Here is a 14081-nt window from a genome sequence, read left to right on the forward strand (position 1 = left end):
ATAAGTTACCTGAGGTAAACCTACAAGGATAGTTAATAATCAGTTACCTGAGGTAAACCTACAAGGTTAACGCGGGCTGGAAGAGAATTACTTCAAAACCACAGCAAACAGCTGGGACATATAGTAATATTATATATATATAATATTATATCACTGGGCTCCTCTGTGCTAACAAACCCTGTGTACCACCCCTCCCCTGTTTAACCTTGAATTTCGTTCAGAAAAACACTTCCACATTTAGCAAAACGAACCAACTCTTTACGGATCTGTTCGGTGGTAATAAACGGAGGCAGATTAGACACCACTACTCTTGTCGAAATCAGCACCAACACAACCCCTCACATAAATCATACTGGTAACTAGCCGGGTAACAAGACTCACCTTTTACATTACCACAACCACCGCCTTGTTCATTCTGGATACAGAGTGTATATGTTCCTCTCCCACCTGTTCACCGACCAGGATCAATAATTCCTCCACAACATTCTCCACAACGCACCTGAAGAGACAGCGTTTCTTCTCCACTCGGTTGAGGACATCAAACTACCCTACTCCCCCCTCAACTCTAACCGATAAACAGCGGAAACCGATAAACAAACCCTCCCACCATGACAAAATACATTTGGAAAATAGGCAAAAGAATAGCTGCACTCTTTACGAACGACAAAACCTCACGTTACCAACTTCTTCTTCTTCTATGGTATAATGGCGGTCCTCAAACCAACGTTAAAGGAGCGTGGCGCCTCCTACTGTGCTGGAGTGTGTTCAATCACGGTTTACGCCATTTCTAAATCCTCCTACCTAACTCGGTACTTCTGAGAAAATAAAAAAATAAAAATAAAAAAGATCCCTACTAACGTCTAATAGACCCTCCCCCATCCCCCAAATCCCTTCCAAACCCCCATCATACCCAGTCCAACCTCAATGACCCTACACTTCAATCTTTCCCTCTCTTCAACATCCTTACAACAATATAACAACACATGCTCCACCGTTTCATTGACAATACCCTCCAGACACAAACCATTCACATGCTGCCAACCAGATGGAAGGACCAGTTCAATGTACAATGTCCTAAACACAATCGAGTAAACACCACCTCTTCCTTCCTAATCTGACCTTTGAACCTTGGTCCACCGACCTTTCTTTGGAGGGCATATAAATGCCGTCCCTTGTGCTCAGAGTCCCATCTCTTCTGCCACACATCTATCAAAATGGCCCTGATCTCACATTTGTCCTCACCTCTACCCAGTGGAACATTAATATATATTATATCTTGTTTTAAAGTTATTTTAGCTAACGAGTCTACAATTTCATTCCATTCCACACCTGAATGTGCTGGGACCCAGCAGAATCTCACTACTAGACCCATTCTCTCAATTCTCCATAATAACATTAATACCTCCAATAGTAGGTCACTCCTAATAGATTTACCAGATGATAAACTATTCAATACAGACAGAGAATCTGAGGATACTATAACTCTAACAGGTTGTACGTCCTCCACCCACTGGAGGACAACTATTATCACCAACAGTTCAACTGAGTACACTGACAGTTCATCTGTTAGTCTTCTACATATCTGCACATCACATTCAGGAAGGTAAACACCTGCTCCTGTGGGCCCACTATCTGGGCCCTTGGATCCATCTGTGAAAAGAGGTAAAAAAGCATAACAACTTCTACCAATGTAATTGTCAACCAGTTTCCCTTTATCACTGACTTCTGACCCAATCTTTTCCTTTTGTCTACCAAGGTTAGATCAACAACAGGATCTGGGAGTAACCATGGAGGAACATCCCCTATCACCACAGAAAGGGCCAACCTCCAACTCCCTGAAACTACTCTCATCAGCAAGCTTTCCAACTGTCCAACCAAAACCACTGCCTTGTCTACTAGTATATTCCCAACAGTCATCTAGAACAGTAGCAGTGGGATGCTCAACCTCACAGCCTTTCAACCCAATAAGCTAATGACAATTTATTACGTCGTATATCCAAAGGCATCTCACCTGCCTCAACTGGACTAAAATATAAATCCATAATATTATGGGATACAAAATGGGAAAAGGGGAAATTATGATAATACTAAAAAACACCCTTCTAACTAACCCTACACTCATTAAAACCCACTACCCCATTCCACTACTTTGACCCTATCTGCTCCTGCACCAGGCCAACTAACCCTACACTCATTAAAAACCCACTACCCCATTCCACTACTTTGACCCTATCTGCTCCTGCACCAGGCCAACTAACCCTACACTCATTAAAACACACTACCCCATTCCACTACTTTGACCCTATCTGCTCCTGCACCAGGCCAACTAACCCCACACTCATTAAACCCCACTACCCCCATTCCACTACTTTGACCCTATCTGCTCCTGCACCAGGCCAACTAACCCTACACTCATTAAAACCCACTACCCCATTCCACTACTTTGACCCTATCTGCTCCCGCACCAGGCCAACTAACCCTACACTCATTAAAACCCACTACCCCCATTCCACTACTTTGACCCTATCTGCTCCTGCACCAGGCCAACTAACCCTACACTCATTAAAACCCACTACCCCATTCCACTACTTTGACCCTATCTGCTCCTGCACCAGGCCAACTAACCCTACACTCATTAAAACCCACTACCCCATTCCACTACTTTGACCCTATCTGCTCCTGCACCAGGCCAACTAACCCTACACTCATTAAAACCCACTACCCCATTCCACTACTTTGACCCTATCTGCTCCTGCACCAGGCCAACTAACCCTACACTCATTAAAACCCACTACCCCATTCCACTACTTTGACCCTATCTGCTCCTGCACCAGGCCAACTAACCCTACACTCATTAAAACCCACTACCCCATTCCACTACTTTGACCCTATCTGCTCCTGCACCAGGCCAACTAACCCTACACTCATTAAAACCCACTACCCCATTCCACTACTTTGACCCTATCTGCTCCTGCACCAGGCCAACTAACCCTACACTCATTAAAACCCACTACCCCATTCCACTACTTTGACCCTATCAGCTCCTGCACCAGGCCAACTAACCCTACACTCATTAAAACCCACTACCCCCATTCCACTACTTTGACCCTATCTGCTCCTGCACCAGGCCAACTAACCCTACACTCATTAAAACCCACTACCCCATTCCACTAATTTGACCCTATCTGCTCCAGCACCAGGCCAACTAACCCTACACTCATTAAAACCCACTACCCCATTCCACTACTTTGACCCTATCTGCTCCTGCACCAGGCCAACGGCCTGGGAGGACAGGACACCACCACTCAACACACCCTGGAACTCTTCTGAAGTCAAATCTAGTATGACCAAATACACTAAGAAGCCAACCTTACTGAAGCATATATCACTGGTTGGCCCATCCCTCTGTGCTGTCACAGATCTACTACTCACAGGGATCCTCTCAGGATCCCTCAGCCTTGACCCATCCTCCTCTACTTTCTTCACTGCCTCAGCAGTGACAACCTGTTCCCAACAGTGGGGTCAGTGGGATTGGATAGGGGCCCCTCTACCTCTCTCTCTCTCTCTCTCTCTCTCTCTCTGACTGGAGGAGACAGGTGAAATGGTGTGTCTCCTCTGGTCAACAATACTCACCTTGAAAGACTCCACAGCCTGTTGGAGCTCCTTCAGCTCCTTCTCTCTCTCCTGGAATCTCTGCTGGACCTTCTGCTGACTCATCCCCAGCTGCCTCTGTGGAGAATCACTCTTCAATGAGCTATCAAGCTTTATTAGTCCAGTAGATCAATAGTATAGTAATGTGACATAGGGCCCATAGAGAGGAAGGTCTAAAAAATGGATGGTCCATTTCCTAAATGATATTTATTTGTTGCTATGTGAATGATTATAGTTTTTATGGTAGGACTACATGAATCAACAGGTTGAGACTGAACTTTGGACTCATAAAAGGCCATTCAGAATGATAATAGTGTTTGACATTATAAAATGGTGATACATCTGGAGAATCTGGGTTGACATATCAATATACTCAAGGTTTGTGTTCATATTTGTTCTGCTGAGGATCTATTTCATTTCAATGATCTCATATTCAAACAGCCTTAGTTCCTACTGTATCTTTAATTCTTTGTTTATCACAGTCACCAACAAGTTGTTCTGGTCTTACCTGTTTCTCGGTCCTCTCTGCTGCAGCTGACACTGTATCATGGCCTTTATGTTCATCCATCACACACTGATAACAGATACCCTGCTGATCGGTACGACAGTAAACCTCCAGCAGTTTGTCATGATGAGAGCAGATCTTCTCCTGTAGTTGTGCGGTGGCTTTGACCAGCTTGTGCTTCTTCAAAGCAGGAGATTCGTAGTGAGATTGGAGGTGAGTCTCACAGTAAGAGGCCAGACACGCCAGACAGGACATGAGGGCTTTCTGCTTTCTGGTCCCAGTGCAGACATCACACGCCACATCTCTAGGTCCAGCATAGCACAGAGCAGGAGGGGGAGCAGCCTGGAGTCCTGTCTTCTTCAGTTTCTCCACCAGCTCAGCCAACATGTTATTTTTACTCAGCGTAGGCCTCGGACTGAAGGTCTGTCTGCACTGAGGACAGCTATAGACCCCTTTCAGAACATCCTGATCCCAGCAGCCCTCAATACAGCTCCTACAGTAACTGTGTCCACAGGGGATGGCGACTGGTTCCTTCAGTAGATCCAGACAGACAGAACAACAGAACTGGTCCTGGTCCAGCAGAACTCCCTGTTGAGCCATTTGGATGGTTGTTCACTCTCACACAGACAGACGACACAGAGACTCAGATCAGTTTCGTTTCCTCAGAAGAGAGTTTGTGAAGGGGGATGGACTTCCTGGTTCTGCCAGAGGGGTGGGGTTAGAGGGAGGGAGGGGTTAGAGGAATGCAGGAAGAGAGAGAGGAACTGCATGCAACATCAAGAGGGAGACAAATAGTTTTGTTCCAATGTTAGAGCCTTTAACATGGAACACATGACATAATGAATCTTAAAATGTGAGTTGTTAGAATATATGAAGGGTAACAGTTTTCTATGAAGTACGTATGTATCATTATTTTAATCACCTTTATAATGCCTTATAAATCAATAAGTCCTGAGGAGGTGTGATATATGGTTATTATACAGTACCGCGGCTAAGGGCTGTTCTTAGACAAGACACAACACGGATTGAGAATTATCTAACACTTTCAACAATACAATCACATTTTATTTTATTGGTTTCATACACATATTTATCAGATGTTATTGTGGGTGAAGTGAAATGCTTGTGTTCCTGGTTCCAACAGTGCAGTAATATCTAACAATGCTTGTGTTCCCAGCTCCAACAGTGCAGTAATATCTAACAATGCTTGTGTTCCTGGCTCCAACAGTGCAGTAATATCTAACAATGCTTGTGTTCCCAGCTCCAACAGTGCAGTAATATCTAACAATGCTTGTGTTCCTGGCTCCAACAGTGCAGTAATATCTAACAATGCTTGTGTTCCTGGCTCCAACAGTGCAATAATATCTAACAATGCTTGTGTTCCCAGCTCACAGAGGGCAAATCTAAAAAGTCAATGAAAATATTAGGACAAGCAATGTATATATATATATATATATACACTGTGTACTGTGATGTGATGCATAGACAATTTGGAGTACATCTGTAGTATATCTGAAGAATAGTAGATGTACAGTAGTAGTTATATAGGATGAACCAGGACTAGAATACAGTATATACATATTAAGTGGACAGCAGTAGTTATATAGGATGAACCAGGACTAGAATACAGTATATACATATGAAGTGGACAGCAGTAGTTATATAGGATGAACCAGGACTAGAATACAGTATATACATATGAAGTGGACAGCAGTAGTTATATAGGATGAACCATGACTAGAATACAGTATATACATATGAAGTGGACAGCAGTAGTTATATAGGATGAACCATGACTGGAATACAGTATATACATATGAAGTACAGTTTTGTACTGGAGGCAGAACTGTGCGATTTCCTCTAGATATGTCAGCTGCAAAGTCAGAATTGGCTGTGGAAAATGTTGTTTTATGGTCTTAATTTAAGGGAAGGATTAGCAGTGTGGTTAGGGTTGAGGTTAGGATTAAAATCTGATTGTATTACTTTGTGCCTGTGCCAGCTAGGGAATATAATATAATACTTTGCTGAACTGCCTCCAGGGCAAGATTCATGACAATAAATGCCAACCTGCCTCCAGGTCAAGATTCATGCCAAACGTCAACATGAGACAGGGAGAAGCAATGTAAAAATCAATAACGAAATTGTTTCCACAATTAACATGCTTTTTCTTGTTTCAAATATGTTTTATTATGAAAAGTACAATATATCCATGTATACTTGTACAACTATGGAGCGTATGTCCACATATAATTGTACAATTTGTTTTTCCAACATAAAAGACAAGAAATGATCACATTGGTATTTTAACAGTGTTATTGTAAGAGTTTAAATGTTTAAACAGAGGATACATCTAAAACAGGATAAAACAAGTGCAGTATGTTGTGAGAATGTTACTTTAACGTCGACTCATAACGTCACACTATAACTTCATGGGAGTCTTGTGGAAAGACTGCATGTTGTTTTGGGTGGATTGAGTGACGTCTTCATCAACATTTTGCAGAATATTCCGGTAATATTTTCACCTCTTGTCGGCTGCAGACATTCATAAGGAGTTCCAGTAGTTTATTTGCCATTTGCAGGTATTAAAAGTAATACATACATTGTAATTCCTTGTTGGAGCTCTCTCACATACAGGACAGTACATACCAGAGGAGGCTGCTGAGGGGAGGACGGCTCATAATAATGTCTGGAACAGAGTGAATGAAATGGAACACATGGAAACCACGCGTTTAATACCATTCCACTTATTCCACTCCAGCCATTACAAGCCTGTCCTCCCTAAATAAGGTCCCACCAACCTCCTGTGGTACAAACACAAACAGTAAAATATATCATAAAAAATGTAAAGTGGTAAAAGATCTGAAAATATTACAAGCCTGTCACGTGTGTGTTTGTCCATTGTGTGTGTTCAGTGTGCGTGTGTGTGTGTGTATCCAGTGTGTGTGTGTGTGTGTGTGTATCCAGTGTGTGTGTATCCAGTGTGTGTGTGTATCCAGTGTGTGTGTGTGTGTGTGTGTGTGTGTGTGTGTGTGTGTGTGTGTGTGTGTGTGTGTGTGTGTGTGTGTGTGTGTGTATCCAGTGTGTGTGTGTATCCAGTGTGTGTGTGTATCCAGTGTGTGTGTGTGTGTGTGTGTGTGTGTGTGTGTGTGTGTGTGTATCCAGTGTGTGTGTCAAGCGTGTGTGTGTCAAGCGTGTGTGTGTCAAGCGTGTGTGTGTGTGTGTCAAGCATGTGTCCAGTGTGTGTGTGTGTGTCCAGTGTGTTTGTGTGTGTGTGTGTGTGTGTGTGTGTTTCCAGTTTGTTTGTGTGTCCAGTGTGTGTGTGTCCCCAGTGTGTTTGTCCAGTTTGAGTGTGTGTTCCAGTGTGTGTGTGTGTCCAGTGTCTGTGTTCAGTGTGTGTGTTGAGTGTGTGTGTGTGTAGAGTGTGTGTGTCCAGTGTGTTTGTGTGTCCAGTGTGTGTGTGTGTGTGTGTATCCAGTATGTGTGTGTGTGTGTGTGTGAGTCTAGTGTGTCTAGTGTGTGTCCAGTGTGTGTGTGTCCAGTGTGTGTGTGTCCAGTGTGTGTGTGTCCATTTTGTTTCCAGTGTGTGTGTGTCCAGTGTGTTTGTAAGTGTGTGTGTAAGTGTGTGTGTACATGTGTGTCCAGTTTGTGTCCAGTGTGTGTGTGTGTGTGTGTGTGTGCGTCCAGTGTGTGTGTGTGTGTGTGTGTGTGTGTGTATTTTTCCAGTTATTATTTCAGGGACACTGAAGAGCCAACATAATCAACCCTAAATCCTGGATAGAGGGGCTCAGTGAATGTGGAGGTGAATGTGATCAGGTGGGTCAGTGTGTCAGAGGAGGCTCTATAGAAGGACAGAGTGCCGGCTGACCAGTCCAGATACACTCCTACTCTGTGGGAGCTGGAGGAGGGGACGTCTATGGTAGTAGGATTATTATTATGCCAGGCTCTGTATCTGTTGTCAGAGCAGAACAGACACCAGGACTTGTCATTGTGTCCAAGCCAACAGTCATTAACCCCTCCTCTCCTGCTGATTCCTTTATATGTCACTCCTATAACAGCCCCCCCACTCCACTCTACCTCCCAGTAACAGCGCCCAGTCAGACCCTCTCTACACAGCACCTGTCTACAGTCCTGAAATCTCTCTGGGTGATCAGGATACGGCTGCTTCTCTGTCCTACATGTCACCTTTCTGTTCTCCTCAGACAGAGAGAGGCGTCTGTTTACTGTGTTTAGGTCCAGTGTGAGATCACAGACATCTGATGGATGAAACCAGATACAATATTAGAAATCATCATCATTCACATTAGAATGTTAACTCACTTTTCACTAATTCATTTAATGTAGATGTTTCTAGGTATCAAAAGGAGAAGTTAAGGTAACTTGAGACTTGTTGAATGATCATATGTTATACTGTATGGTAATATAATACACACTTATTCACAATAATTACACACACACACTGTCATATCAAGTCTTTGTAAACGTTGGTGTCCCTGATTTTTGCTTCTGTAGAACTACAGATGATATTTAATATGACCAAGTCAGTAATGATGGTGGTCTTTGACTTAACTTGAATTAAGACTTATTCTTAGTCATATTCTTCACAGCAGTCAACTCACATTTTCTAATCCCAGGTTTCATTCTGTTCTCTCCACCATGTTCCACACTGTAGCGGTAAGCAGAAAAACAGACAGTCATTGAGGGATACACCTGAACACACACACACACACACACACACACACACACACACACACACACACACACACACACACACACACACACACACACACACACACACACACACACACACACACACACACACACACACACACACACACACACACACACACACACACACACAGTCAGCATATAACTTTGTCCAAGTGGTGGTCAGAATGTTTGTCTTAACTAGCCTGAGAAGTCAAACATGTCTGATGTGAACATTGACATAAACCCTCTACATACTTGAGTTTCTCCAGTCTGCAGTGTGGATCCTCCAGTCCAGCAGAGAGCAGTCTGACTCCTGAGTCTCCTGGGTGATTGTAGTTCAGGTCCAGCTCTCTCAGGTGTGAGGGGTTTGACCTCAGAGCTGAGACCAGAGAAGCACAGCCTTCCTCTGTGACTAGACAGCCTGACAGCCTGCAAAGAGTCAAATCATATTAAAATCACACTGCTATTCTTTGGTGGTGAAAATAGTGGCAGTATATTTCTTCAACATATTCAGATACATCAGTGTCCTGAAAACTTCCATATCTATACATACATTAACGTATGTTAATATAAATTACAGATTATCAAAGTTTTGCCTGCAGATAGAAACATGTAAAATACAAATATTTGAGTAGACTGACCAGACCAGTTTAAAAGCAGTATCAGTCAAAAGACAGACAGTGAGGTATCAGATTTAGATTGTATTGAGTATACAGTCCACACCATATCTATTTTGACAGTGAAGATAACATTTTAACCTCTTACATCTAGACGTTCCGCTAGCGGAACACCTGCTCCAATATCCAATGATAGGCGTGGCGCGAATTACAAATTCCTCAAAAATACAAAAACTTCAATTTTTCAAACATATGACTATTTCACAGCATTTTAAAGACAAGACTCTCCTTTATCTAACGACACTGTCCAATTTCAAAAAGGCTTTACAGCGAAAGCAAAACATTAGATTATGTCAGCAGACTACCCAGCCAAAAATAATCAGACACCCATTTTTCAAGCTAGCATATAATGTCACAAAAACCCAGAAGACAGCTAAATGCAGCACTAACCTTTGATGATCTTCATCAGATGACACACCTAGGACATTATGTTATACAATACATGCATGTTTTGTTCAATCAAGTTCATATTTATATCAAAAAACAGCTTTTTACATTAGCATGTGACGTTCAGAACTAGCATACCCCCCGCAAACTTCCGGGAAATGTACTAACAATTTACTAAATTACTCACGATAAACGTTCACAAAAAGCATAACAATTATTTTAAGAATTATAGATACAGAACTCCTCTATGTACTCGATATGTCCGATTTTAAAATAGCTTTTTGGTGAAAGCACATTTTGCAATATTCTAAGTACATAGCCCAGGCATCACGGGCTCGCTATTTAGACACCCGGCAAGTTTAGCCTTCACCAAAATCAGATTTACTATTATAAAAGTTTGATTACCTTTTGTTGTCTTCGTCAGAATGCACTCCCAGGACTGCTACTTCAATAACAAATGTTGGTTTGGTCCAAAATAATCCATCGTTATATCCGAATAGCGGCGTTTTTTTCGTGCATTCCAGAAAGTATCCGAAATGGTAAATCAGGGTCGCGCGCATGGCGCAATTCGTGACAAATAAATTCTAAATATTCCATTACCGTACTTCGAAGCATGTCAACCGCTGTTTTAAATAAATTTTTATGCAATTTATCTCGTAAAAAAGCGATAATATTCCGACCGGGAATCTCCTTTTCGGCAAACAGAGGAAAATTCACAAAGACGGGGGCGGCCAGGGCACGCGCCTAAGCCCACAGTCCCTTGATCGGCCACTTGAGAAAGGCGATAATGTGTTTCAGCCTGGGGCTGGGATGACGACATTCTGTTTTTTCCCGGGCTCTGAGAGCCTATGGAAGACGTAGGAAGTGTCACGTTAGAGCAGAGATCCTTTGTAAAAGATAGAGATGGCAAAGAAGTTCATGAAATGGTCAGACAGGCCACTTCCTGTAAAGGAATCTCTCAGGTTTTGACCTGCCATTTGAGTTCTGTTATACTCACAGACACCATTCAAACAGTTTTAGAAACTTTGGAGTGTTTTCTATCCAAAGCCAATAATTATATGCATATTCTAGTTACTGGGCAGGAGTAGTAACCAGATTAAATCGGGTACGTTTTTTATCCAGCCGTGAAAATACTGCCCCCTAGCCATAACAGGTTAAATGTGGCTCTAAACTCCAACATTTTGGATTTCAGATCAAATGTTTCATATGAGGTGACAGTATATAATGTCACCTTTCATTTGAGGATATTTTCATACATATCTGTTTCACCGTTTAGAAAAATGAAAGCACTTTATGTATCTAGTCCCCCTATTTAAAGAAGTCATATGCTTTCTGACCAATTCACTCATAGTGGCTTAAAGTAGTCACAAGTTGAGTATTTGATCCGATATTCCTTGAACGCAGCGACTACATCAAGCTTGTGACTCAAACTCGTTGATTGATTATGCAGTTTGTTTTGGTTGTGTTTTGGGTTGTGTTTTGCCCAATATTAAAATGGTGGATGGTGTAACGTCTGCTTCCAGCTCACACTCTCAAACACGTAGATCCCCCTGAACGCAGCTCACTCTCCAGATCCCAGTCACCTGAATTCTGATCACCTGTTCACACACCTGTATGTCATTATCAAACTCTATTTAGTTCAGTTCTTTGCACCCCCATCATTGTGAAGTGTTGTTTGTTTTGTGACACAAGGCTGTTCGGAGTGCTGCATTTCCCGTAATTTACTCCTCCCGTGAATTATACTTTTTGCCTGCCTCACTAATGATGCCTTTTGCCGTTTCCCTGCCTGTACTGTTGCCTTTTTGGACCCCCTGTGTATGACCTTCTGCCTGCCCCTGGACCCAGCTACCTGCCTCCTCCTGTGGTCCTTTACAATAAACACCTGCTGAGCCCTGCGCTTGAAACCAGCTCTCTGTCTCCCATCGTGTTCATTACAGATGGTGACTGGAGTAATTTTATTTACAAGTGAGTACATAACATGTTTCTAAACACTACTAAAAGCATCCTGATGATGTCATGATTAAGAAAAATCATGAATGAATCATGAATAATAATAATGAGTGAGAAAGTTACAGAAGCTACAACAAAACATGCTAACCTCTCACCATTACCAATATCAGAGGCTACAAAAAAACATGCAAACCTCTCACCATTACCAATAACAGAGGCTACAACAAAACATGCTAACCTCTCACCATTACCAATAACAGAGGCTACAACAAAACATGCTAACCTCTCACCATTACCAATTTATTTATTTATTTCACCTTTATTTAACCAGGTAGGCAAGTTGAGAACAAGTTCTCATTTACAATTGCGACCTGGACAAGATAAAGCAAAGCAGTTCGACACATAACAACACAGAGTTATACATGGAGTTAAACAAATGTAACCCTCTCACCAGGCTTGAATATGACTCTCACAATATTAACATATGTAGAGTATCTCATCAGCATGGGATGTTAGGTGAGAAGGACATCTCCAATAAGAATTCCTATTGTAAACTATCTAGGGTTATGACAATAGGGTATTAACTTCAGATGAAATGATTATAGGTTTCTGTTATTGAATCAGGATAAACCATCCCATGCATTAAATTGAAACAATTAATGACTCCACCAAGGCAACATACATAACGTTCCATATGTGTATTAAAACATTTTCAAACACAAATACATGTTCAGACACAACATCAAAAGAAAAAAAAAATAATAAACCCCAATGAGTCGTGCACAACCAGTGTCCAAATTAAGCACCTCACATTGTGGTTACTCACTACTTGGTAGATATTCCCTCAGCGAAGTATGGCAGTTCCATGCAGGTTTCCTCACCAAGTCCAAGGCAGCACAGCTACCCATGCAGACAGTACTCCTTAGTAACCGATATCCCCATGGCAACACGAACTCGTTAAGCTTCCCAAGCAATTATCTCCCGGTGTCACACGATGCTAGGCTAACCTCTAGCTGGCTAATACCTCCACGACGAGACGGTAGCTTCAGTCTTTACTAAGTTTTAACAAAATTATAACAACTCTTTTATTAAATAAAATATGTATTTCCCTTCATGTCTTAGTAGCTATGGGTTTTGTTGTAGTTCTGTCGTCTTCTTTTATAATTTTTCTTCACCAACCGTCCTGAGGTAAAACGTCCATCCTTTCATCAACGTCTTTTTCCCTCCCGTTAACCAGGTCAACTCCCATTGGCCACAACTTAACAAGCGACCTTATTGCTCAAAACGGAAACTTCAAAGTAAAACAAACTATTCACTTATACATTAAATAAATATTTCTTCAAAAAGCATAATGCATTAACAACATTACAGTTTAGGAGCAATTCAATCATCTTTTAAATATAAAACCAATTAATTATAACAAATAAACTCAATACTTGGTTCAAACAAGAGTATTACACAAACATACAGTCAATAATACAGTAGAAAATAAGTCTATATACAATGTGAGCAAATGAAGTGAAATAAGGGAGGTAAAGGCAAAAAAAGGCCATGGTGGCAAAGTAAATACAATATAGCAAGTAAAACACTGGAATGGTAGATATGCAGTGGAAGAAAGTGCAAAGTAGAAATAATGGGGTGCAAAGGAGCTAAATAAATAAATACAGTAGGGGAAGAAGTAGTTGGGCTAAATTATAGATGGGCTATGTACAGGTGCAGTAATCTGTGAGCTGCTCTGACAGCTGGTGCTTAAAGCTAGTGAGGGAGATAAGTGTTTTGAGTTTTAGAGATTTTTGTAGTTCGTTCCAGTCATTGGCAGCAGAGAACTGGAAGAAGAGGCGGCCGAAGGAGGAATTGGCTTTGGGGGTGACCAGGGAGATATACCTGCTGGAGCGCGTGCTACAGGTGGGTGCTGCTATGGTGACCAGTGAGCGGAGATAAGGGGGGACTTTACCTAGCAGGGTCTTGTAGATGACCTGGAGCCAGTGGGTTTAGCGACGAGTATGAAGCGAGGGCCAGACAATGAGAGCGTACAGGTCGCAGTGGTGGGAAGTACAGTGGGGGAAAAAAGTATTTGATCCCCTGCTGATTTTGTACGTTTGCCCACTGACAAAGAAATGATCAGTCTATAATTTTAATGGTAGGTTTATTTGAACAGTGAGAGACAGAATAACAGCAAAAAAATCAAGAAAAACGCATGTCAA

General features: G+C 42.0%; 1 protein-coding gene and 1 long non-coding RNA gene across 2 annotated transcripts; both read right to left on the minus strand.

The window, feature by feature from the left end:
- Positions 1 to 357: 357 nt before the first annotated feature.
- On the minus strand, positions 358 to 4802 carry LOC145867039 (E3 ubiquitin/ISG15 ligase TRIM25-like). Its single transcript, XM_082971088.1, has 2 exons — positions 4160 to 4802; positions 358 to 3729 (listed from the first exon to the last, which is right to left on the minus strand). Exons 1-2 carry the CDS (start codon positions 4754 to 4756, stop codon positions 3523 to 3525), a joined length of 804 nt encoding a protein of 267 aa, XP_082827214.1. The 5' UTR covers positions 4757 to 4802; the 3' UTR covers positions 358 to 3522.
- Positions 4803 to 6318: 1516 nt separating this feature from the next.
- Positions 6319 to 13892, minus strand: LOC145867040 (uncharacterized). Its single transcript, XR_014383198.1, has 3 exons — positions 9119 to 13892; positions 8773 to 8819; positions 6319 to 8409 (listed from the first exon to the last, which is right to left on the minus strand). It is a non-coding gene; the product is annotated as an uncharacterized LOC145867040 (long non-coding RNA).
- Positions 13893 to 14081: the final 189 nt, after the last annotated feature.

Source organism: Salmo salar, unplaced genomic scaffold, assembly GCF_965601325.2.
Source record: "Salmo salar unplaced genomic scaffold, fSalSal1 ptg000152l, whole genome shotgun sequence".
Lineage (NCBI taxonomy): Eukaryota > Metazoa > Chordata > Actinopteri > Salmoniformes > Salmonidae > Salmo > Salmo salar.